This window comes from Sapajus apella, unplaced genomic scaffold (assembly GCF_009761245.1).
Source record: "Sapajus apella isolate SASKATOON/1434 unplaced genomic scaffold, GSC_monkey_1.0 scaffold10, whole genome shotgun sequence".
In the NCBI taxonomy this organism is placed as follows: domain Eukaryota; kingdom Metazoa; phylum Chordata; class Mammalia; order Primates; family Cebidae; genus Sapajus; species Sapajus apella.
In genome coordinates, this window is record NW_022436950.1 from 43218132 (window position 1) to 43244325 (window position 26194).

The following is a 26194-nucleotide window of genomic DNA, read 5'->3' on the forward strand; positions in this document are numbered from 1 at the left end:
TTCTCTGTAATTTTCTTTGTGTTTTATAATTTAAAGTTTTCATTTGTACCCTATCACTCAATTTTTTGCTTCTGATCTCCCTTGGGGGACTTGTGTCTGTAATGTCTTATCTCGAATTCACAGAAGTATCTTCCTTCTCCCATTTAAAAAGGTTTCAGACAGCCATGAGGACTCCATGTCCTGTGAGCATATATAGCTGATTCCTTCTGGTTTTACCCTTTTAAATCTTTCTCATTGTGCTCCCTTTTTGTATAAGCTCGCCCTGACATTTGAAAGATTTACCTATTTATACATATTTACATAATCAAAGTATTAGCATATTGCATATTGTATGTATTAGAATATTGCCTATTGTATGCCTGTTGTGTGATGTGTGGCTTAGTTTTAGATATGCTCCACATAAATGTCCATTTTACTAATCTGGGTCAAGACACAATGAGATCAGAAACTATGATCATGCAGTTTGTTTTGGACAGCTCTGGTATGTGGACAATTAAACTTGTGATGAGCATCCTGTGGAAACTTGAGCTCTGGAGAAAAAGTGCTCAATATCTTGAAAAAAAAGTAACAGATTATTCTTTTTGTGGGTTTTTGTTGCAGGCTGGATTACAGCGGACCTTCTAGAGAGTTTTTCTTCCTGGTATCCAGAGAACTCTTTAACCCATATTATGGCTTATTTGAATATTCAGCCAATGACACATACACAGTACAAATAAGTCCTATGTCTGCTTTTGTAGACAATCACCATGAATGGTAAGTATTTTTCCCCCATAACTTTTCTTCAGGTGATTTTCTGTGCTATTAGTTTTTTTATAGAACCCACACTTAAACATTAAAACATTTTTTTCCCTTGGGTAAAAGCATGTTTTCAGTTAAATACCTCATTTGACTCTTGTTTTTATTGTCAAATTTAAATACACAGGCAGTCTCCAAGCTACGACTAGATCTGTTGATAGGTGGAAATTGATCTGTTCCATAGATCAATTTAAGTAAGCTGGGTAGAATTCAAAAGGTATTTCCCATTGCAAGAAAGAGATGATGAGTTTCTGGTGAGATCCCTATATTCCTCCCTGCACCTTTGGGTGCCTGTGAGCTCTAAGCTGGAGTGGGGGTGAGGTGGGGAAGGGCTTGACCCAGAGATCAGACAGCTTCTGGAGTAGCCCGTGGGGAAGTGACTGCCGTGGGAGGAGGAGAAGGGCAGCTGGAACTCTGGCTGGGGCAGTGGTGCTCTAGTGGGCAGTGGGGCTGGTGGGGTGACCTGGGGATACTGATAGTAGAAGGGCAGGAATGGGGAGTCACAAGCAGTGGCCACTCACCTTATTAGCCATTTGAAGTTTGTAACCAGTTTTTGCCTCTTTCCTAATTTCTCACACAAAATCAAGGAAACCGATTTAGGGTTCCCATCTGAAGATTATTTATGCTGAAAATCCCAAATTACGCTCTTTCCAAATGTCCTTCTATCTTTTTAAAATCCCTATGTTTATAGACTTTAAATATTTGTATAACCCCTGTTTGCTTATTCCTTTCTTTTTCCCTGATTGCAACAAAGGAAAGAATATGAGCAAGATTCATGGAAAAAGCTTATTTGAATCATGAGATTAATATTGGTGGGTGGAGAGAGTTAACTTTTAGGAGTTACTCTTCAAATTAGCTTCTGTTTAGCTGCAATTTGGAGTCCTTCTAACTGTGACTATTATAGTGCTAAATAAATGGAAATAAAGCGAAACCACACTGCTGGACATTGTTCTTAAAACAGCTGCCTAATACTAAAATTACAAATTTACAGTACGAATCTCAGTATTGATTTATTCTTTTGGGAGGCATCAGACTTTCAAAAACCTAGAAACTTGAATCCTTTTGAAAGAGAAAGTAAGTTTACGTCTCAGGCAGCAAATCCAGTCATAACAAATATATTTAATAAAGTTTCCAAAGTGATTCAGAATAGAATCAAGCCTTGAAATTTTAGAGAACAGAATGTCCCAGAAGGAAACTCCCCCAAATGTCCATGTGCATAATTCTTGAATGGTGAAAGTATCAGGAATGGGACTTGAGAGAGAATAGGGATAGTAACTTTCTTGATCTGAGACAGGGCTTTTCCTCAGAAGAGAACTACTGAGTTTGTATTAGAGAAATCCTGCTAATATTCATGCACACACACTAGGAGGGGATAGCATTTTCCTCACCTCCAGAGGTCTCATCTGTCAACATCTCTTAGAAGTGGTTTCAGGAAATTTCTCTGAAATGCTCACAGGAGTTTCATGAGTGTAGGGTGCTACATTGTTGACATGGAGTGAAGGGGGAGCAGGTTCTCTAAATATGAGTGAAACCAATTCTTCAGCAAGTAGGTATGAATTACTGGCTATATTAGCCCATGCTTGCATTGCTATAAAGAAATACCTGAGACTGGTAATTTATAAAGAAAAGAGGTTTAATTGGATCAGGATTCTGCAGGCCGTATGGGAAGCATAGCACCCAAATCACTGGGCTTTGGGGAAGGTCACAGAGAGCTTTTTTAATCATGATGGAAGGTGAAGGGGAAGCAGGCACATCACATGACAAAAGCAGGAGAGAGATGGAGAGAGGGAGAGTTGAGGGGATGTGCCACACACTTTTATATGACCAGATTTCATGAGAACTCACTATAACGAAGACAGAGATAGCACCAAGCCATAAGGGATCAGCTTCCATGATCCAACCACCTCCCACCGGGCCCCACCTCCAGCACTGGGGATTGCAGCTCAACATGACATTCAGGCAGGGACAACTTACACAAACCATATCACTGGCCTGATGAAGACACCGCCCATGGTGCATACAAACTCTCATCACCTAGTCGGCAATTAATATTGGAAAAATTTAGATGGTTAGAGCTGGAAGGCATTCCAGAAAGCAGATGGAGCCACCTAGAAACTGCTCCGTGACATGTGAACCATCTCATGCATTTCCTTCACAGGTTCCGGTTCAGTGGTAGGATCCTTGGTCTTGCACTAATACACCAGTATTTGTTGGATGCCTTCTTCACACGGCCCTTTTATAAGGCTCTTCTCAGAATGTAAGAATATTTTTACTGCTCGTGTAATTAGCATGTAAAAATGCAGCATTTACTTTATTGAAAAAATTCTTCTGTCAAGTCATTGTTTATCTGTTAACAATCTCAAATCTGTTGTTATTAAATCTAATAGTGGTTTAGATTTCTGAAACTAATAATTTCAACTACGATTCCTGTGTTTTTCCTGCCTGTGACCTATTTAGCCCCCAGAGTTTTAGTTTTGCTCTACCCTAAAAAATTTATTCTCATTTGTTGCAAAACGTGTGTCTTCAAAACAATTGTACTTCCAACACAGCCCTGGAATTCCTGTGGTGTTAATGCAGATAATTAATAGAATAGTTGTGGGTTAGTGACTCAAAGCCCCCCGTCTCCTTTATGAGATACATTTCATGTTTGGCTTGATGCAAATTTTCAAATATTTACTCCTCATTCAAATCTTCATTCCCCTTTGTTTTGGTTTTATTTTTTCTTTTTTTTCAGGGGTGAACAGTGCCATATTTTTTTTAAACTTTCCCTATGCCCATAGAAGATGAAAATTCAGCATTCACAGAACTTTTTCTTCATTGTTAATGAAAGATTGCAATTATTGTAAAATGTAGGGCTAATAGTTTCTGTCCTATAATCAGCAGCTGTTTACAAGGCTGAACAGAAGGCAACTGTCTGTGGGGTAGTTATCTCAAATTTGCAATGAGAAAGCACTGCATTATCAATTGGCTCTGTCCAGCCCATTCCCTAACTGAGGCCATGCACCACCTTACTGTAAAATGGAAGCCCAGACTTCAAGTGAAAGCAAACAAAATGCTTCTTGTGGGTCCTTGGGAGGGTCAGGAGGAAGATTTTGCATTCCTCCCTGTCGGTGTCTTCATAGCTGTGGCCATTTTCTGTCTCTTTGGTTCTTTGTGGCCCACTTTGCATCTTCCCATTTCATTGCCTTATCTCTTATCTTCTTATTTAAGCTTCCTGAAAGAGGATTCTATACTGGCTGTCTACACTTACCTGAAATTCACACCCTCAGTACACTTCAGCCTGGTTTCTTTCCCACCTGTGGAGACATTTAGAGAATACTTGTTAGTCCGTATCTTATTGGATCATGCTGCTGCTTCTGACACTGTGTACCACTCTCCCCCACCACCATTTATTCTTGGATCTTTCCTCCAGAGCTGGCATCTATGACACTTTACTTTGTGGGTTCGTTTTTTAACTTTTCTGTCTCTTTTGTGCGCCTCTTCTGATTTGCCCTTAAACTTTGGTGTACCCGAAGCTTCTATCATCAGGTCCCTGCTTTTCTCACACAGTGTGCTCTCATGGGGGAATTTCTTCGCCTGTCTTATCTCCTCTGACTCCCAACTCCGTACTCTCAGTCTTGATCTCCCTTAAGGTGTAGCTTCACTTGGTCAACAGTCCATCAAATACCTCCACTCAGATGTCTTACAAGGACCTTAGAATCAACATGGTTAAGACTAAACTCATCAAGTTTGGCTACCTAAAAGCATACCTTCTCCCATGTGCCCGGTTACAGTTAATAGTACCACTGATCTCAGGTCACTCTGAGCAGAAATTGGGAGTTGCCCTTAAACAGCGATGACAAATACACATTACATGTTCTACTCTTCCCCATCTCTACTCCACCCTATCATTCCCAGGATAGAGTTCACAAATCACTTGTACTTTTTCCCACTGAACTCATTGTGGCTCCGAAACCTTTTTAACTTACAGTACTTAAGTCTGGCAATTAATAACAGTTGGTTTTGACATGAGTTCATTTGTCACCCCTATTTTAGACATCCTTCTTTATACTCCCCCAGTAAAACCATTTCCTGATTTCTACGTGTTTGCCTCCTAAATGGTTTTCAATTTCATTTTTTTCTCTCCAACCTTAATAACCCAGCCCTAGTTAAGGCTCTTATCCTATTTTTGCCACATTGCTGTAGTGCTCTATTAATTGGTCTCTACCCTCTAATGATAACCACCCCTCATCCCACCCCATTTTAAAGAATCCTTTACACTGGGACTTCCAGAGGAACGGTTTCTATTTTGCAATTCACGTCTGATCATGTCATGCCTGTCTTTAAATCTTTTGGTAGTTCTGAATCGCCAGCCTCCTTAGGGTGACATTTAGGCCTGCTCCCCTTCTGGCCTCATTCTCTGTCTTGAGGTTAACTCTCTCAAACTGCTCATATGCTTGCAGTTTTCTGTACACTTCCATGAATATGTATTTTGTTCATCTTATTCTCTCCTTCTCCTTTCTCTTTCCCCTTCTCCTCCTTCACTTATTCCTTTTCACTTCTTTTGCTTTTAAACATCCTGAAAGATTTAATGTAAGCATCATCTTCTGCAAAAAGCTGTTCCTGAATCTCTCGAAGAGAATGCCCCTCATCTTTGCTCTCACAGCTCCCTGTAGCTACCTTATCTTTTGTTAAATTGAAGTGCGACATACATTTTAAAAGTACATGAATTTTAAGTGTTACCAATCTTATGTTATCACTTATCACTTTATATTATCTTATTTGTGTACCTGGCTCCCCAACTGACCCATTAGCTCCTGAGGTAGTGACTATGCATCAAGCAGCTATTCAGGTGTCTGGTACATACTTGATGCCTAATGAATGTTCAGATTGAACTTGAAATTGGGCCCTAAGGGGAGTGCAATTTCAAAACAGCTATAGCAAATCAATGACTGCTGCTGTATAACAGGGCCGTGGAACAGTAACCACACCTCATGTAGATCCTCTTTCTGCAATTAAAAAAAGTGGAGGAGAAATATAGAAAGCCGCTCTAATTTAAGACAGATTCTGTGGCTTACTGTTTTCAGAATAAGAACTATGCAGAAAAAGGGGAGGTATGTGAACATGAATCACAGAATATAGTCTTTAAACAAAAAAACAAAGTTAAAATATACTATATAAATATATAAATAATTTCAAATGAGGATAACAGTATTTTAAGGTAGTATAATATAGCCAGAAAGAGTACTGGATCCAAATTATTCACCCGAGTGCCAGTTCCTGATCTGGCATTGATGATGGATGACTGCAGATGGCACTCATTCTTTGCACCTCCAGTTCTGCTTCTATAAGGAAAGAGGCAGGCTCCATGATTCCTGTGGCATATTATATATTTAGGACTTTCTAATTTTATAACCAATTTCTGAATTATTTCACTGGTTTAATTACTAGACTTGGACTAAGAACATTCTAGAAGCCACTGCCCATTTAGTGGCTCTTGTTTTTCTCTTTAATTCTTAATTTCTTTCCTTATGACTCTGGGTTTTTGCTAACAGCCATGCCTACATATTTGTTTCTGCCTGTTTGTCATCTAGTTTGTGTGACCTGAGTGATCTAGAATACCTTGATGAAGAGTTCCATCAGAGCCTGCAGTGGATGAAAGATAATGATATCCATGATATCCTGGACCTCACGTTCACTGTGAACGAAGAAGTATTTGGGCAGGTCTGTGTATCTGCACACCTCGTGCCTAAGTGTGGTAACTGAAGGCTATTGATGAGTGAAGAATTAATTCCATGGCTAAGATCAGATGCTTATTTATTTGTGGTTTGTTGGGTAATTTAAACTCAAGATCACACACAGTTATAATAATTGCAGTTATAAAGGTTATAATTAGTGCCAACTGCAGATTAAGATGCTGTAAATTACAGATGATGATAACCGTTTATGTTGTAAGCAATCTTCTTTTTATTTCCAACTAAAATATCCCCAAAAATATGAGAATGTACCTTATATAGAATACAGTTTTTTGAAGTCCACCCTATTGAATTTTTTAATTGGCATTTATAGAATTGAGGCTGGGCATGGTGGATCGCACCTGTAATCACAGCACTGTGGGAAGCTAAGGTGGGAGGGTGACTTGAACCTAGAAGTTCAAGACCAGCCTAGGCAACATGGAGAAACCCTGTCTCAATAAAAAATACAAAAGTTAGCCAGGTATGATGGCACACAGCTGTAGTCCCAGCTACTCAGGAGGCCAAGGTGGGAAGGTCACCTGAGCTGGGGAGGTTGAGGCTGCAGTGAGTCTAGATCATGCCATTGTACTTTAGCCTGGGGGACAAGAGTGAGACCCTGTCTCAAAAACAAAAAAAAAGAAAGAAGAAAGAGAAAGAGAAAGAAAGAAAAAAAGAAAGAGAGAAGGAAAGAGAAAGAAAGGGAAGGAGGGAAAGAAGGGTGGGAGGGAGGGAGGAAGGAAGGAAGGAAGGAAAGAAGGAAGGAAGGAAGGAAAGAAGGAAGGAAGGAAGGGAGAAAAGGAAAGAAAAAAGAGCCAAAATTTATTTTTTTGAAGCTAAGGGAAGAAAAACAATATTTTGGGGAAAATTTGAAAATATAATATATTGATTTTTTTTTCAAAATTGGAGGAAGAGTAGGGAAGATATTTCTTCCAGAAATTATATACTAGTTTATAGGAAATATTCTTATTTAGGCATTAATATTTAGCTGCTTTTTTGAATTCCATGTGTTTTGAAAAAGCAATTTAACATTCACTTGACTATAATTCTGCTTCCTTAAAGTAGATCTTTAGATATAGTCGATTGTGCGAAATTTGTGAAAATAGGTTTCGTCAAACATTCAAATAGTAGCAGGCTTGTATCTGGAGCCAACTCATCTGCATTTTAAAACTTAACTTGTAGTACCAGCAATATGTATTTTTTTAATTACCAAAGCTTTCAAGCATCAGCTCAATGCCTAATTTTTCCTAAGTGCATGCGCTCCGTGAGTGCCTGGCGCTTCACCTCCAGCTTGTGGGATGCACCTAGGGCAGGGCTGGGACAGGTAGCTGGCTGATTTCAGCTCATTGTACTTTACAAGTGTAGACTGTTTCTGCTGTATTTACTGTTGCTCTTTCTATGTGAAAAGTTCAGTATTTTTCCCCATATGTTTCAAGAACACCAAAAAAAGCTTAATTCATTTTTACAAGAGATCATTGAAATAAATGTTATGAACTGAATGTTCAGCTCACTGCTAGTAATGTTCTTACAGCATCAAGAGTATTGCTTTATGGTCATTCTTTTTGTTTTTCAATCTCAGATAACTGAACGAGAATTAAAACCAGGGGGTGCCAATATTCCAGTTACAGAGAAGAACAAGAAGGAGTACATCGAGAGGATGGTGAAGTGGAGGATTGAGAGGGGTGTTGTACAACAAACAGAGAGTTTAGTGCGTGGCTTCTATGAGGTAAAGATAATCAGCAGTAGCAGGAGTTTGCAGTCTGGTATCAATGAGGCTACAATCCATCTTATTGCACTTCACAAGTGTAGACTGTTTCTGCTGTATTTACTGTTGCTCTTTCTATGAGAAAAGTTCAGTATTTTGCCCATATGTTTCAAGAGCACCAAAAAAAGCTTAACTCACTGTTACAAGAAATCACTGAAATAAATGTTATGAACTGAATTCAAGTAGCATTTGTTGATTTAATGCCACTAGGAAACATTTAAGCCATCCATCTTTTGCTTAGATACGGGTAATCAAATCTTATGCTTGCTATGTGAAATAATTATATCTGAAGGTCAGAATGAGTTGGCATGTATTTCATGTGACTTTTTCTGTAGAAACACTAGATATTTCCCTAAAAGTAGATGGGACCTAGATGAATCAGCAGTCAACTGTGAAACAAAAATTCTGTCAAGGCAAATCTCATCAACCTTATACTAAAGAATACCTTATATTTGTAGCGTTACAGGTTTTCAAGTGCCAACACAAGGTAACACACATATTATTCCTGAAACTCCGTATGTCCTCTTTTCTAAGGTTTAATTACAGCTGGTATTTTTCCAGGCTCTTAAGCCATGCCTTGTACTCTTCTTATTCCACAGGTGGTGGATGCCAGGCTGGTATCTGTTTTTGATGCAAGAGAACTGGAATTGGTCATCGCAGGCACAGCTGAAATAGACCTAAGTGATTGGAGAAACAACACAGAATATAGAGGAGGTGAAATTTGATTTATAGATGGCTAGATTTTAAATTTCAAATTAAAGGAAGGCATGGCTCAGCTTGCCAATAGAACATAGGACAGGCAAAAGCACTTGTGCTGTAATCTTAGTTCTGATGTGGACTCCCTTGAGACCTTAGGCAAGGAACATTCTCTTCTTTTCTAAGTTACTTCATCTGTCAGATGGGAGAAGGACTGTTTACACACCATCAAAGGATGTCATAACTCTTAATTGTTGGGGAGGAAATGTGACCATAAGAACATTAATTAATTACTTTATGATGTTGTCAGTGAAACACCATTGAGCTAACATCCAGCTAGTCAAACTCCACCTATTTCATTTTGTTTCTAAAACTTAAAAAAGCACACCCTTTGAGCTTCCTAATCAGCACAGTTTTCTACTGTTCACCACACTACTGACCAGTTGTAATTCATAGTCAGAACACTTGAGTGGAATAAGATACAGTTCCCAAAATACAACATTATTGGAGAAGTTCTAAATTCAAACATGAATTTCAAGTGAAAAGAAGACTATAGTAAGATTAATTAAAAACTGTACTATCTGACACTTCACCAAATGGGAAGCTTTAAAAGTGACATTTCTGCAGATTAGTACAAATTATCAATTAGTAACTGGGACCAAAGCCATTGAAATTTGAGTGTTAAAGCAATACTTTGCAAGCGACCTGATGGTAACCCAGAGTTAATGCTTTATTATATAATTTTAAGCAAAGAATACATTTTCTGAAATTTATCACTGTGTTAGAAAGCCTTCAGAAATTCATGACAAATACCAGTTGTTTTCTGATTTGGGTTTTGTTTTTTAACTCAAAGTTTAAGAGGTTAGAAGTAGTTCTGAACGTGGAGAATGAAAAATACAAACTTAACATCACCGAATTAGTCACTTAACAGAATAAATTGAGAGCTGAACCGTTCTTCAGTTTTCTCTAAGTTGAACCAGGTATATATTTTTAAAAAGTAGTTTTAAAAGTTTGGATTAAAAAAATGCCTTAACATTTGCTAAATTGCTTTTGGTTATGCCTGTGCTTGCCTCTTCCAGCTCATCCCTGCACCACAGGCTGGCCTTCCTCATACATTTAATCTGAAGGGCTGTATTTAATTGCAGTTCCCATTGCTGCGATTTTCTGAAGTCCAGTTGCTGAAATAAGTCTTTTCCAATTTACCCTATGTATCATCTATGTATGGCTTTGGTTATTATAACTTTTTTAACCCATCGATTTTTACTCAGAGCACAATTTCTCTGACATGCTACATAACTTACCTTTTACCATGAGTATTATTAGTTCATTGTCTCACTCTGTTGCCCAGACTGACTGGAGTGCAATGGCGCGATCTCGGCTCATTGCAACCTCCACCTCCTGGGCTCAAGTGATTCTCCTGCCTCAGCCTCCCAAGTAGCTGGGATCACCGGTGTGTGTCACCATACCTGGCTAATTTTTGTATTTTTAGTAGAGATGAGGTTTCACCATGTTGGCCAGCCTGGTCTTGAATTCCTGCCCTCAAGCGATCACCCACATCGGCCTCCCAAAGTGCTGGGATTATATGCATGAGCCACTGCACCCAGACCCAGGAGATTCTAATAGCAATGCTTTAATGGAATCAGCCATTTTTGTATTTCCATGGCATAAAATTTTATTCACTAAATCTGACTAATCAAGGACCTGTTTCTATGGTTATTGTAAATCTTATCAAATAAAATCTTTGGGAAAGAGTAGAAAAATGCTGAGATCCTCAGCTGCCATGTTTGCTCACCCAGCTACTTGGCACTGAATAAAGAAGCGGCTGTGTGGCTGCCACCTGCCATATGTTCGCACACCAGCTGCTAGGAGAGAATACGATGAGACACATTGACTCTTCCTCCTCCAAAAGGTTTGGCACAAATAGCAAAAGGGAAGCAGAAAAGGGCTAATTCATAAGGTAAAAAATCTTTAAAGCTACAAAGAGCCAGTGTGCTTCTTTTTTAGATGAGAAACTTCTCAGTACCAAATTGCTAGTCTTTACCAAAGTCTGGGCATGGGCCATGTGTCCTCATGTCCAATCCAGTTTTGATCACCCTTCCCTTCAATTCTTTTTTTCTCCAAAGGGGACTAAACATAACTGATGAAATAGTAAACAATACGGTGAGATTCCTCCAAAATCCTACAACTACTGAAATGTGAGGAAAAAATTGAATTAAAATAATTTCTACCCACCTGCTATTCTGGACTACCAACTCAGAATTAAAGTAGCATTTGTGTCCATTAACTAGGTCTGTTCATTGGTTTGAAACACTAAATCCTTGTTAGCCTTGTCTCTGAATTTTTTTTTTCACTGAAAGATTTTTGGAATTTACCACCACTGCCCATGAAATGATTCCTTTGACATTTTCTCAAATTCTACTAAAGTATGGAATAAAAGTAAAATTAAGTTGGTGATTATTTAGGATTTATTAAAGGAATTAAAGGTCACTTTTCCCTGTAGTAAATCAATGTGAAACTAATTTGATTTTAAAGTATGACTATTATAGATAGCTTTAAAGAGCACTTGCAATTATGTATTTCTTTCTATAAATTATTTAGTTAGTGTGTCTCCCCTCTAACAGAAGCCCTGGGAGGGTTTTCTTTGCCATTATTCTCCCAACAGTTGTTGGCATAGAGGCATTTGAAAATTATTTCTCATGTGAATGACTGAAAGAGTTAAGTATTTCCAGTAACAACTGTGATATTTTACAGAAATGCTATGGTTAAAATAACTCATTTGTTGTTCTTCTCTTTACTAGTTTCATTTAGTGACCACTAAATGAAAACAGAGGCCTCTTGATTTCACTTAGCATTGTTTTTGTCTAACTTTTGACACTCATATGATCATATATACCGTGTTATTCCTTAGTCTTAAAGTTATAGACAACTTTTAAAGAATCCAAGAGGATGATTTATGTCTGGGAACTCTTTTGTGTCACGTATCTTGGTGGCTTAATATAGAAGAGTCAAAGTAACACGGGCTTTTATTATTGGTTTGGTAGGATACCATGACAATCATATTGTAATTCGGTGGTTCTGGGCTGCAGTGGAAAGATTCAACAATGAACAACGACTAAGGTTGTTACAGGTAAGATGCCATTTTTAATCTTTTAAATATATAAATATGATTATTGTTGGAAAGTATGCTTTTAATAACTGCTAATTATTCTCCATAAATACATACCATGTGTATCTGGAAATGTAGGATACACCATTTCTAGACTCCTAATTGCATGGTTATGTGACTCCATGGCTATTCAGAACATCCCCAGCCAAGTTAAGGCATTTCATCAGAATTGTAGAGAAGTGTCAAGTCCAGACCAAGAATCCCAGTAACAGCATCTGCCTTCAGGACAGTTTTGTCCCTTCAGCAAGAGGCACCCAGCATACCCAAAGTGCAGGCCAGCATCCCTAGCAGCAGAAAGAAATGATCTTCAATCCTTTAAAAAGGGATGCAGTTAGTTGATAAACAGTCCTTTCTTCTCTTTCATCTAACTTTCCACAAATTTGAGAAAACAGTGACATTCAAGAACACTGAGAAAACAAACTTTTTTTTTATTTGTGGTGTTTACGGTCATGTAGGACAATCGCTGGTTGGTTGCAGCTAAAGAAATACCAGACATGAGGAAGCCTCTGGATGCTCAGGCAGAGCCTTATAAGAACTCTGGATCTTAGCTTCTTTGGGTTAAGGGCCTGGGCCTCAAAATTGCAGGCCCAGACATTCTCTTTTTTAAATTCGTCTGACATTGATCAGGGACTGATGCTAAGTAGACTCAGGTTAATTGATATTAACGGAGACTCTTTATTCATCTATAGTGGGAAATGTGCCTGGTTTGAACTTCTGAGCGGGTCAGCTGCATCAGGCGCTTTCTTTTCTACAAACCCTCCATACCCGCTTTCCCTTTACTGTGCACAGCCCTTTCTTAGTATTCTCTTCTGGCTCTGTGTCAGAATTGTGTTGTGGTTATTCCACGCCTATGAAGTTTTGTCTTCAGAACTCTCCTGCCTACTCTTCTTCAGGAGTTCTGCCCGTGAATGACGTGATGCCTTTAATGGCTGTTGGTCTCTGGCTTCACCTTCTCCTTTTGTTTTCTTGGCTTGACAGTTTGTTACAGGCACATCCAGTATTCCCTACGAAGGATTTGCTTCTCTCCGAGGGAGTAACGGCCCAAGAAGATTCTGTGTGGAGAAATGGGGGAAAATCACTGCTCTTCCCAGGTAAAATATAAAATAACATTTCTTTACTGTCACAATGTTTGGGGGAGACATTCGTTTGTGTATATATTGATTAATTACTGCTTTTATGCTAAAGGTTTGGGAGAGTGGAAAAAGCTTTTAGAATGAAATTCCCCCTGATAACCTTTCTAAATGAAAGGGAAAAAAAGATCTCTCTGGTCACACTTAAAATACATGCATCCATATCTTAAAATACAAAACGCAACAAAAGCAAAGCATTTGTTAGCATCAGTAAAGCCACATTGGTTATCATGCTTGTGGCTTATGATGTGGCTCTACTCTCGGTGTTTCCAGAAGCTTGGGTTTTAACTTTATAACTATTTAGAATCCCTTCATTAAAAATTATCGTTGTAGTTTCTAAAGAACATTAAATAATGTGGATGTGCTCTAGATCTCTGTAGCCTGTATCATACATGTCTTAATTCCATGTTCTCTGCATTGCATTCTCATTCATAGTAAGATCACATATTTTCTTAAGGTAGAACAAAATGCTTTGCCGTTGCTGCTAATAAAAGCAAAAGAACTGACCCTTTTGCAGTTCATAAGTGTGATAATTGGGTGTTCATGCGAATATGTGAGATGCTGCCACCTCAAACCTTATTATGACATCTGCACATTACCCATCTGACATGACAAAGAAAAGCAAGGACTAGTAAGGTAGTATTTGTAAAGACAAAAAGTGTTTGAGATTGAATGGAGAAAACTGGAGCTGGAGCAACGGAAAAAAGAGCAGATGAACAAAAAAGGAACGAAGGAAAATTTGTTTTAGAATTCTTTTATCCAATTAGTAGTAATACTGTAGCATTTTTAAGGTAAAAAGGACATGAAATTGCCTTTAACTTTACTAATAATACAACTGTACTCTAGAGAGATTAAATGATGCTAGGTACCCCAAGATGTTAGCCTAAGTTGAAGTATAGATGACTTTGAGAACTGTTTTCTTGGTGATATTAGGTGATATTTGTGATATTATACAAGGTGATATTAGGTACGCAAGTGATATTAAGTATCCCAGATGTCATCTGTTTCTTTAAGTACAAGCAACTGAGCCATCTGTTATCAAGGTTTTCTTCGAATTAGCAACTGAAAGATGCCAGTTCTTAAGAACTGTATTGTCAGCATCAACAGATAAGAAAAGTGGGTGCTGAAAATGCAAATGGAGAGAACGATAAATAATGACCCCCTCAAGGGCTTGCCTGAGCCTCCATCGCAGCCTATGAATAGGCACTGCATCCAGACACCTAAGTATTACTTGGCACATTTGATTTCCAAATCTGGGAGACTGTGATTTCATTATTTGAAGAACTAGTTCATTTTATTTATGCTTGGATAATGAGTTTTCTCCCCTTCAGCACATAAATTAGCAGATTTAGACTATCTGAATGAGGCTTTTTACTCTACTGAGAAACTCTTTAAGAATTTGCACTGAAGAAGAAAAGGGCAGATTAATGGTCACCTTTTTGTTAAAATCTATTTCTGTCAAGCCATTAAAGTATATGGAGTAAAGTGTAACAATAAGCAGTTATGTCAACTGTTCATATTTAATCACTGTAATTTTCACCAAACCCGGTGGGCAGAGACAGGTAATTTGATATAGAGCTGGAGCTTTACCTTCAGAGAGACCTGGGCTCAATGCCACCTATGTTACTTACTTGCAGTGGGGTCTTGGTGAAGTTGCATGATCTTTCTGAGTCTCTGTTTCCTCATCTACCTTGTGATTTTGAAAGTCTGAGGATTATCTGAAATCATTTATGAAAAACACTTAATACTGTCTCTCACCATGAGTAAGCATTTAGTCAGTGATAGCTGCCATTGTGATTTCTGTCACCATCATTTGTAATTCATATCGGGCGGGAGATTTGCATATTGGATAGAGGACAGGGGTAAGAGTTAGAAGACCTAGGTTCTAGTCCCACCTCTGCCGCCAGCTAACTTTAGGACCTTGAAGATCAATTCATCTTTGAGCCTTGGTTTTCTCATACGTAACAGGCCAGGAGGAGGTGATATATTAGGTTGGGTTGAGTAAGAAGTAACACCGAAGAGTTGCTGAAAAATCTTGAGGGTCAGGCTGGATTTGCATTTCTACTTCCCCGGAGCTCCAGGAAGTTCATGTGCTAACTCATTGTAAATGGTGGTGTTCTTCATTATTGTTGCATACGCACAGTTGGGTAACTGGCACTGTGCTTTCTTCCTCTCTTCACTATGACCTAAGGTTGCTTCTACATTCCTAGTTTTACCCAGGTTATAAAACAGCACAAATAAAGATGGTCTGAGGCACATTGAGAAAGCAGCCTCTTTTCACACCCTCTCTGTAACAAGTGCCATCTTTTGGGGTCTGGTGCGGATAAAGAGTTACTTGGCTTTTCTGCTTTAGAGTTGCAACCACCTTATGTAACCTAGGTAACACACATGAGCACAGATCTAAGCCCTGTGACACAATAGTTACATCATCCTAGGCAAGACCCTAAATCCATCCCTCTAAGGTAGGAGTAACAATGTTCAGAGTATTTTTGACAATTGTAAGATAATGGATATGAAAGTCTTAGGAATACTGTGTTTACTTTGTTCTTTTTAAACTTTTTATCCTGAGTCTTTAGTAAGCCATTGTACTCAACTATTAGTTTAATTTAACTGTTAACATTGGCTTCGCAAAGAAAAAAATCACATTTGGAGGGGAAAAAAATGAAAAGAACTTCACTGCATGAAAATATAGTTATATGAGAAGCAACTTCTTCACTGACAACATTGTCATCACCCTTAATGAAATGTGTGGTATTACTTAGGTTTAAAAAAAGATCTGTAAAATTAGTTCTGGTCTTAAGAGATTCCTTTATATTATCGAGTCCATTTCTCCTACCATCAGAACAGATACACTGAAGTCATTTTTCTGCTATTTGTTGATAGGTACAAGTTGCACAACTGAAGAGCTGGTCTGTCTCAGGCTAGTCAGCCCCATTGTATTTCTTTTTCCTATGGATGAAATGATGTTTAACCTTTAAATTGTGACATTGCACAAAAAATAACAGATGCTGGTAAGGTTGCAGAGAAAAATGAATGCTTACACACTATTGGTGGCAGTGTAAATTATTTCCACCAGTGTGGAAGACAGTGTGGCAATTCCTCAAAGACCTAACAACAGAAATACCATTTGACCCAGCAATCTAATTACTGGGTATATACCCAAGGGAATATAAACCATTCTATTATAAGACACATGCACGTGCATCTTTATTGCAGCACTATTCATAATAGGAAGGACATAGAATCAACCTAAATGTCCATTAATGGTAGACAGGATAAAGAAAATATGGTATATATACACCATGGAATCCCATGCAACCATAAAAAAGAATGAGAACATGTCCTTTGCAGGAATATGGATTAAGCTGGAGGCCATTATCCTTAGCAAACTGACATAGGAACAGAAAACCAAATACTCTATGTTCTCACTTAAAAGTGGGAGTTAAATGATGAGAACACAAGGACACATAGAGGGGGAATAACACTCACTGGGGCCTAATGGAGGGTGAAGAGTTGGAGAATGGAGAGGACCAGTAAAAGTAACTAATGGGTACTAGGCTTAATACCTGAGTGATAATATAATCTGTAAAACAAACCCCCATCACACAAGTTTACTTATATAACAAACTTGCACATGTACCCCTGAACTTAAAATTAAAAATGTTACATTGTACACACTGGGAAAAAAATGGATAGATGTCCTTCTTACTTAAAAAATTACGCGATTCATGCCTGTAATCCCAGAACTTTGGGAGGCCAAAGCAGGTGGATTGCTGAGATCAGGAGTTTGAGACCAGCCTGGCTAACATAGTGAAATCCTGTCTCTACTGAAAATACAAAAATTACCCAGGCATGGTGGCACATGCCTGTAGTCCCAGCTACTCAGGAGACAGGAAAATCGCTTGAACACAGGAGGCAGACATTGCAACAGAGAGCTGAGATCATGACACTGCAGTCCAGCCTGGGCAACAGAGCAAGACTTCATCTCCAAAAAAAAAAAAAAAGAATCCTCTAAGAAATCTGAAATCTGGCATCATCTTGTGTTGGGCATGGGAGTTTCTACCCTGGGAGTCGGAGGGGCTGTAAAGGATGAGGGCAGTCCCGGCAACCAGAGTGATGAGGGAGAAAATCTTAAGTCTTTCTAGACAAGGATGTTGAAGGGCCTTTCAATTTTCAAGCAGGCAAATGTGAGTCTCATTCTTTTCTCAGATTTCCTACTCTCACTTTGCAGTAGCAGTGGATAGTGCTGCTCACAGTGTGAGCCAAGGAGTATATAAAAGTATATATGATTGTCTCTGAAGCCAGTGCAAGTTGAATCCATGGCTCTTTTTATCCTTGTGGTTATAAAATGACTAGAGACCCAGATGATAAATGATGATATAGACAGAAGGATGTCTCCATGGAGATTCCTGAGCACATGACTGCACTTCCTCTGCTTCGCGGTTGGTGGTTAGCTCTGTATTTTGCATTTCTGTGGAAGACTTCATACCCCTGGTGTTCTGATGGACTTTATGAAAAGAGAATAAATTCACTTTATGGCAGTTGCTCTCAAACAGTCCAAAAAATGGGCTGCTAAGATGCCAGCCTGGAAACTGCAGAGTGGTCCTCTCTCCCGCCATGGTATGAGTTTCTGTGTTCATCCCCAAGGCTCTTGCCAAGTTGGGTGATGGGACAGAGGACTTGAGAGCTGCAATTGCCATGGGGGTATGTTGGTTTTTGCCAAAGGGAAAATCATTAATTTTTGAAAATGGCTGTGTCTGGAGATTATTATGAATGAAAGCTAACTGAAATTAAGAAATAAAATGTAAGAGTTAGTTATGAAATAGATGTTTTATGGAGACAGTTAATCTAATGGAATAGAACTTTAAAAGATAAAATTATTTTTAAAAGACATGACAACTTTTTTTTTTTTTTTCAAATTCTGCTTTTTGGTAGGGCACGGTAGCTTACACCTGTAATCCCAGCATTTTGGGAGGCTAAGGCAGGAAGATCACTTAAGGTCGGGAGTTTGAGACTCCCCTAGCCAATATGGTGAAACTCCATCTCTACTAAAAAATACAAAAATTAGCCAGGCATGATGGTGTGCACCTGTTATCCCAGCTGCCCGGGAGGCTGAGGCAGGAGAATTGCAGAGGTTGCAGTCAGCTGAGATCGCGCCACTGCACTCCAGCCTGGGCAGCGGAGCAAGACTCCATCTCAAAAAAAAAAAAAAAATTATAGAAAGAAAAATTTTCAAAAACATTGGTAAGAAATATATGTATATATTAAACATATAGTAGAATACCTACATATGTATCAATCCAAAGTCCACTACTAGCTGGGCATGGTGGTACATACTTGTAGTCCCAGGTACAAGGCCGAGGCTTGAGCATGGGAATTTGAGTCCAACCTGGGCAACATAGAGATCCCATCTCTGAAGAAAAAAGAGTCAACTACGAAGATAAGCTCTGTTAACATGTTAGAGTATGTGGTTTCACTCATTTCTTCAGATACACATACACATATACACACACATATTTTAAAACAACATTCTGTTTATCACACAGAACATCTTTCCATGTCGTTAAATGTCATCAATAATTCAATTTTCCCTCCTCTATTATAGAGAGCATGGTCTACTGTCAAAGTGAATCATCAGTCAGTATATAGGAAAATAACCAAGTCCTGAAATAGAATGTCACTTTCCTTAATTAAAAGAAAAACCATCAGAACAAGAGATGAGCACTGGAAGGACCCTTTGGGGCCATCTCTTTTCTGTCTTTGCCTTGGGATGTCCCTCTGTGGTCTCCCTAATTCCCTGCTGCCTGCTGATCAGCTGAGATGGCTTCTGGTGTGGGAGAGAATTGACAGAAGATTCTCACACAGTGGTCTGTTCTGTAGTTTAACCTCTGATCCAAGATCCTCTTCAACTCCTTTCCCTTCTGCCCTCCCACTCAGTTCTATATAACTATATTGTAAATTTTCACTTTATTCTGCCATTGAATCTGCATGTACTAACAAACACATGCCAGAGTTAATGCATCATCACATCACCATATTAAAGATCCTTAAATGTTAGCCAGGCGCGGTGGCTCATGCCTGTAATCCCAGCACTCTGGGAGGCTGAGGCAGGTGGATTGCCTGAGATCAGGAGTTCAAGACCAGCCTGAACAACATAGTGAAAAGCTGTCTCTACTTAAAAAAAAAAAAAAAAAGATTCTTAAATGTGATATACCTTTTGGATTGGTCTTTACTTTGAGAGGTGGGTAAATTTATCATGAAAACAGATTGTATTTAAAAAGGGACTCTTCTGTAATTAATGTAAAAGTCAAGCTATTGAAAGAATTTATGACTTTAATGGAATGAGATAATCATTCAAACTTGCATTCCATCAGCATTGTTACTGCTGACAACAGAGGACAGGATAGTCCAAGTCAAGCCCACTAAAGGTCCTTGAAAGCTGTTTCACAAGTCAGATTTTAAAGTGTCTATTTGTGAGTAAAAGACATTGCAACGGTTAAAGAATACTTACCCCCTTTCCCTTTGCCTCAAGAGCAAAAACCAGTTTGGGCTCATTTCTTTCCACCAGCCTAGTCCATGACACCATCCGCCATCCCCACCTGGACTACTGCAGCAGACTGCTGGCTAAATGCCCTCCTTCTCCTACACCCTGCCATTCATTCATTCTACACTCAACAACCATTGGGATCTGCAAACATCTCAAGGTCACCTCCTTCCCTTGCCTACACCCTCCAGTGGCTTAGAATAAAATCCAGACTCCTTCCCAAGGACTTCCTGAGGAGCCCTGGTCTGCTTCCCCTTGCAACCTCAATACATACTCTCTCCCCCTACTCATGACAGCCACCAGCCTCCTTCTGGCCATGCCTTAAACATGCCAAACTCAATTATGTTTCAAGGCTCAGGGACTTGCTGCCTAGAACACTTTTCTGCTGGTCCTTCATGTGGCTGGCTCTTTCTTGTCCCCAGGACTCAGGTTAGAGGCAATCTCCTGAGAAAGGCCCACCAGGCTTCTGTCCCTAGTGTACCTGTCACTCTGTCACCCCTTACCTCCTTCTCCAGACTTAACCCAATTCAGTCATCACGTTCAGTTATTGATTATCTGTTCTCCTCTGGAATATAACCCTGTGAAAACAAGGACCTTATCTGAATTAAACATGGCTTTGCCCCTGGCACTGAGCCCAGCACCCAGCACATGTACTCCATAAATATTATCTTTATTGAATTTGTGAGGGATAACTTTGGACCACTCCAGACAAGAAATTCCAAAATCATAATCCAAACTTTCATATCTCTGTATATCCATATCTGAAAAGTTGGGACAGAAATTAGCATTTACATTACAAAATTGTTTTGAAGATTAAATTGGATAACATGTGCAAAGTGCTTAGAATAAGGCCTAACACATCATTCAATAAATTTAGCCATTATTACTATTCTTCCTAATATCTAGCCTTCAGGGCTGGCTGGATACTTTACAGTCTTTAGGTGTATGAGAAATGTGCCACATTCACCCAGTGTATTTATATTTTGTTTGGACTTACAAGAGTTTCCATTCCTGGAACTGCCCTTACTGAACTTTGTTCTATTGAGCTTAAATTCTTACATTTGAAAAGTATGTACTCTTCATCTTTCCCCAGAGGCATTAACAGGTAAAGAAGGTACCTGCTCAGGATGCATAGTTTGAAGAGTTTCTTCTGCTAGTTACCCCAGATACAGGAATTCTCACTCTAGGAACATTCCACTTTGTGGAATTTACAGATCCAAGTGCACTTTAACCAAAGTGGCCTAATGAGACTTTGGAATAAGTCCATTTAATTAGAGAATAATTCCCCTCGCCAGGCTATAGACACTCATCATGCCTTTACTAAATGCTGAACCTTGTGGGAGATATACATTGACCTTAAAACACAGGGAGAGAAGCAGTGGATACTTACATGAACAGATAACCAACATCATTAGTCCTCAGATGGCATTTGACAAACGAGTAGTTGGGGTAGCAAGTACCATAGAATTTCTTTCCATGAATTCACCTTTACCGAACACCTGGTGAAGGTCAGGGTATTGTGCTGTCCTGCCATAAGTTACACAGATATTTGTGTCCTAGTCTTAACAGGAATTCCTGCTCTAACCTTATGGCCTAAGAAGGTATTCATGAGGATATTAGATGAATTATGAATACTTTAAAAATCCTAACAAGTTATACCATTAGTTGTGTTAATAAAGCTACCCAGGCTAACAAAACTATTATAACTGGATTCCTTTCATGGAATTCTATCACTCTGTTTGATTGGTAACTTTGGATTTCTCATGATGATTTCAAGCCCTTGAATTCACCCTCTGTCCCCCTACCCATTTCCTATATTCCCTGCCTTACTTAAAGATACCTCTGCCAATCCACTCTTCTCCCTTTCATCAATGAAATAACTAGAAAAAGTCTTTGCACTAACACACATGGCTTCCTGATGTGACCCTGCCTCCCCATCTGGCCTCAGGTCCAGCCTTGGCTCCTGTCCCTTAGGCACTTGTGCCTCTCAGGTTTCCTGATGATGCAATGCTTTCTCATGCTTCCAGGCCATCTGCTGGGAACATCCTTCTCCTTGTTGTTGATTCAGAAAAACCCTGCACACCTACAGATCTTTCAAGCCTTAGCACAAGTAGTGTCCTCTATGAACCTTCCTTGGCTCTGCTGAGCAGACTTGTAACTCATTGTATTAATTGTTTGTATACAGGGCCATTAATAGCCCATCTTTGGGACTTAGGAAACAAAGGTGTCTCCTAGGCTTCTGGAGAAATGCAGCCCACAGCTAAGGCTCACGGTTTGGCGAGCAGAGCCACAGGAAGGCCGGATTTCAGTTCCTGCTTGCCCCAGAGCACAGGCACAGGCCACACAAATTTTAGAGGGTCTATTTGCCTATACATTTTGTTGCCACAGTGCAAACTCCTTGAGGACAGAAACCAGACTTTTCATCCTCATCTCTCAGGGGACAGCTGAATGCCTGGCGTGGAGTATGTGCTTAGTAAGTATTCATTCAGTGGGAGTGAAGGAATAAATGAAATATAATGCAAATTGGAAAATTAACTACATTCACACACACAGAGAGAAATACATTAATCAACGAACCAATCTATGGAAATGCAAATGAAATTGATACTTTTGGCTCACTGGATTTGTCTAATTGACTTGTCTATCTGTAGGGAAAAAGAAAGGGTAAGCATGTGACCTCCCGATTAGCATTTTTGAAGAATCCAGAAAGCACCAAGAGATCTATTAAGTCAGACCAGATGTCTGGAGAATTTTTAAATCTTCTTAATATTGATGCCAGCATGATTTCCCAAAGATGGGTTCAGACCTGCTCTCCTTGAGTGGTTCTGGCCGCATAGATTAAAATGAGGTAAACCCATTATAGCGTTAGTGTGGCTGGCTTTGAAAGATTTGAAAAATGTTCTTTTATTGAGACTGGATAGCTGGATGCACTTTTGCTGCCAATATCAACACAGTCCAAGGGCCCTCCTGTTATTTTCTGCTAGAGTTTTCTTAGGACATGGAATGGGGTAGGAGTGGGGGTGTGAAAAGCCTTAGAGGATTATGTGTTGCTGGCCTTTTTTTGTTTTTTTTTTTTTCTGGTCTTGACTCATACAGTAAGTTGAAGGTAAATATTGGGCAATTTATTTAACCACACTATTCCTCAATTTCCTTATTAGCAATGCTGTCTTGTTTATAAGGAGTTTTGAAATTTTTGCAAGCACATAAAACACTGGTGCAAATATCCAATGTAGCTATCATATTGCTAATCCACTTGATGTCTCTCCAGCAGTGGAGACCACCTGCATCAAACTCACTTGGCATGTTTATTAAAATGCACAGTCCCCCAGGGCCACCCCAGACCTTCTGAATTAAAAGCACAAGGGGTGCAACCAAAATTTTCCATTGTAAAACAAGCTCCTGGATTGATTTTGATACACTCTAAAGTATCCTTTTGAGTATTTGCTTTCTGTTAAGCCTGAGATTGAACAAGATAGTATGATCACCTAAAAATCCCCTGGTATTTTTCAGGGTTTTCTGGATTGACCCAATCTCAGCCACTTTTCCCAGAGCTACTGCATATTGTGATTGAATTATTCATTTAAAAAATATCTCAAGATTTATTTTGCCAGTCCTTTTCCTCAAAATGTAGATGATCTGGTAGGATGTTGAGGACTAATAGTTCATAGTCAGAGGTAGGATAAAATTAATACTCAGGCTTCCAAAAGTAAAAGAATAAAGCCAGTGAGCATTAATCTCCCTGCTTTCAGTTTAATGTTGGACTTCCCCTAGGAGACCCAGGATTGAGGTCCTAGTCTTGATCTGGCCACTGACTCAGCTTTGACCTTGGAAAAACCATTGAATCTTTCCACACAGTTTCCCCCTCGACAATATAAGCTTTCTCTATCATCACGAAATATTTTTCAGAGGAGCTTTTAGTTTATTAGGAGGAAAGTTGTGTTATGGTAACCATATATTATGTAACCAGATGTAATTTATGAAGCAGCAATAGCCTTAGATTATGGATTGGTAATGGTGAGTATGTGTTATGACTGAAGAGGAACAAAAAAGGTTGTCTAGTCCTTCCCTTTGTGTTGAGAACTAAAAAGAGTATTCAGGCTTGTGGATTTATGGAATAAGCTACTAGAGTACCTGCAAAAAATACTACAGAAATGGCAAAGAGACATTCAAAGTTCCTGTTTCTCTACTCAGAAACCTGGGAGAATGGAAGAACTGCTGACTACCTCTAGCTTTGCTTCACCACCTGCTCTTGATAGATTATTCTACTGTATCACAGTTAACATCCCTTTTGCCACCTTTTCTTGAACTGTTTCACTACCTCGAGATCTGTTACTAGTTCTACTGATGCAAAACAAATCACCACAAATTTGGCAGTGTAGGTAAAACAACACACATTTATTATCTCACTGTTTCCATGGGGCGGGAGTCCAGGCAGAGCTTATCTAGGTCTCACAAGGCCGAAATCAAGGTGTCAGTGGGGCTGCATTCTCATATGGAGGACCAACTAGGGAAGAATCTGCTTCCAATCTCCCTTGGGTTGTTTGCAGCATTCATTCCTTGCAGTGGTAGAATTCGTGGTAGCTTGCTTCTTCAAATCCAACAACGGTGGGAATCTCTCTTGATTTCAACAAGAAATCTTAAGGCTTTAAAAGATAAATGGACTTCATACCCAATAGGATAGCTATTATGAAAATAAAATAAAAAAAAAAAAACAAGAAATAAGTGTTGGTGAGCATGTAGAGAAATTGGAACTCTTGTGCACTGTTGATGGAAGTGTAAAATGTTGCAGCCACTATGAAAAACAATATGATGTTGCACTTCTGTGTGTATCCCTCAAAAAAATTGAAAAAAGAGACTTAAACAGATAATTATACACTCATGTTCATAGGAGCATTATTTATAATAGCCAGATGGGAGGAAAAAAACTACTGTTCATCAATGGGTGAATGGATAAAGAAAATGTGGTGCATACATACAATAGAACATGATTCAGCCTTAAAAAGGAAGGAAATTCTAACCCATGCTACAACATGAACCTCAAAAATATCATGCTAAGTGAAATAAGCCAGTCACAAAGGACAAATATTTGAAGATTCTACATATATGAGGTATGTAGAGTAGTGACATTCATAGAGACACAAAGTCGAATGGTGGTTTCCAGGGACAGGGGGAGAGGAAATGGGAATTACTGTGTAATGGATATAGAGTTTCAGTTTTGCAAGATGCAAGAGTTCTGGAGATGGATAGTGATGATGGTTGCAGAATAATGTAGGTGTATTAATGCCATGGTACTATGCATTTAAATATAGTTAAAATGGCAAATGTTATATTATTTATATTTTATCACATAAAAATATTGAAAAGATAATCAGGCAAGAGAGATGAACAGATGAACATGTAGATTACAAAACAGGAAATGTAAAACGCAAGAGGACATAGGGGAAGGATGCTCAACCTTTAATGCTAACCAAAGAAGTGAAAATTTTAAAATAGTATTGTGGTACCATCTTTTAGTCTAATAGGATAATAAATGTTATTTGTGTAACATACAAAGTTTGGCATATAATTGTATTCAAAACATATTTCACTTCTCTGCTTCTTCCTCCCCTACCCCTGGAACAGAGATGAGATAAATGTTTATTTAATAATTTTATTCCGGTGTTTCACAGAAGATAGATTGTAAACCACTCCTAGTACTCTATTTTAGTTTACAAGTTTAATTTTTTTTAAAGTAAAACCTTTTCTTATGGCCCAATTTGGGTTCCAGTCTAAGGATATCAAATACAATTCTGAAATGCTTATTGTATCAAAAAAGGGTTTGGTTTGCCTGCAAAGATTCATTAGATGATTTCCACCAATATATCCCAGAGTTTATAGTACTAGGAGTAGGTGAGTTGGTACTCTCTCTATACCCTAAAACTGATATAGTTTGAGTATCCCTAGTCCAAAAATTTTGAACCAAAAATGCTCCAAAATCCAAAACTTTTGAGTGCCAACATGATACTACAAGTAGAAAATTTCCCACCTGACCTCATGTGACAGGGTGCAGTCAAAAACACAGTCAAACTGCTTCATGAACCAAATTATGTAAATATTGTATAAAATTACCTTTAGTCTGTGTATACAAGGTGTATATGAAACACAAATGAATTTCATGTTTAGACTTGGGTCCTAGTCCCCAAGATACCTCATTATACATATGCAAATATTCCAAATTCCAAAGAAATCTGAAATCCAAAGCACTTCTGGTGCCAAGCATTTGGGATGAGGAATACCCAACCTGTATTCTTACAGTATAGCAGATCCCCTTCACATTCCTGTTTCTAAAAAGCCATGTGGCCACACACCTGCTTTATTATCCCTTTATTATCTCATCGTTGTCATGGG

General features: G+C 38.8%; 1 protein-coding gene and 1 non-coding gene across 6 annotated transcripts in view; both read left to right on the forward strand.

Moving 5' to 3' along the window:
- The window catches only part of HECW2 (HECT, C2 and WW domain containing E3 ubiquitin protein ligase 2), a 382585-nt gene that overhangs the window by 352637 nt on the left and 3754 nt on the right, over positions 1-26194 (forward strand). For all 5 annotated transcript variants that reach the window (XM_032278791.1, XM_032278792.1, XM_032278790.1 and 2 more), the window contains 7 exons: positions 601-753; positions 2954-3052; positions 6369-6498; positions 8086-8232; positions 8871-8985; positions 12009-12094; positions 13112-13224. In XM_032278791.1, coding sequence (XP_032134682.1) covers positions 601-753; positions 2954-3052; positions 6369-6498; positions 8086-8232; positions 8871-8985; positions 12009-12094; positions 13112-13224 — 843 coding nt within the window. The remainder of the gene's footprint in view (positions 1-600; positions 754-2953; positions 3053-6368; positions 6499-8085; positions 8233-8870; positions 8986-12008; positions 12095-13111; positions 13225-26194) is intronic.
- LOC116552066 lies at positions 13769-13872 on the forward strand. Its single transcript, XR_004269191.1, has one exon. It is a non-coding gene; the product is annotated as a small nucleolar RNA U13 (small nucleolar RNA).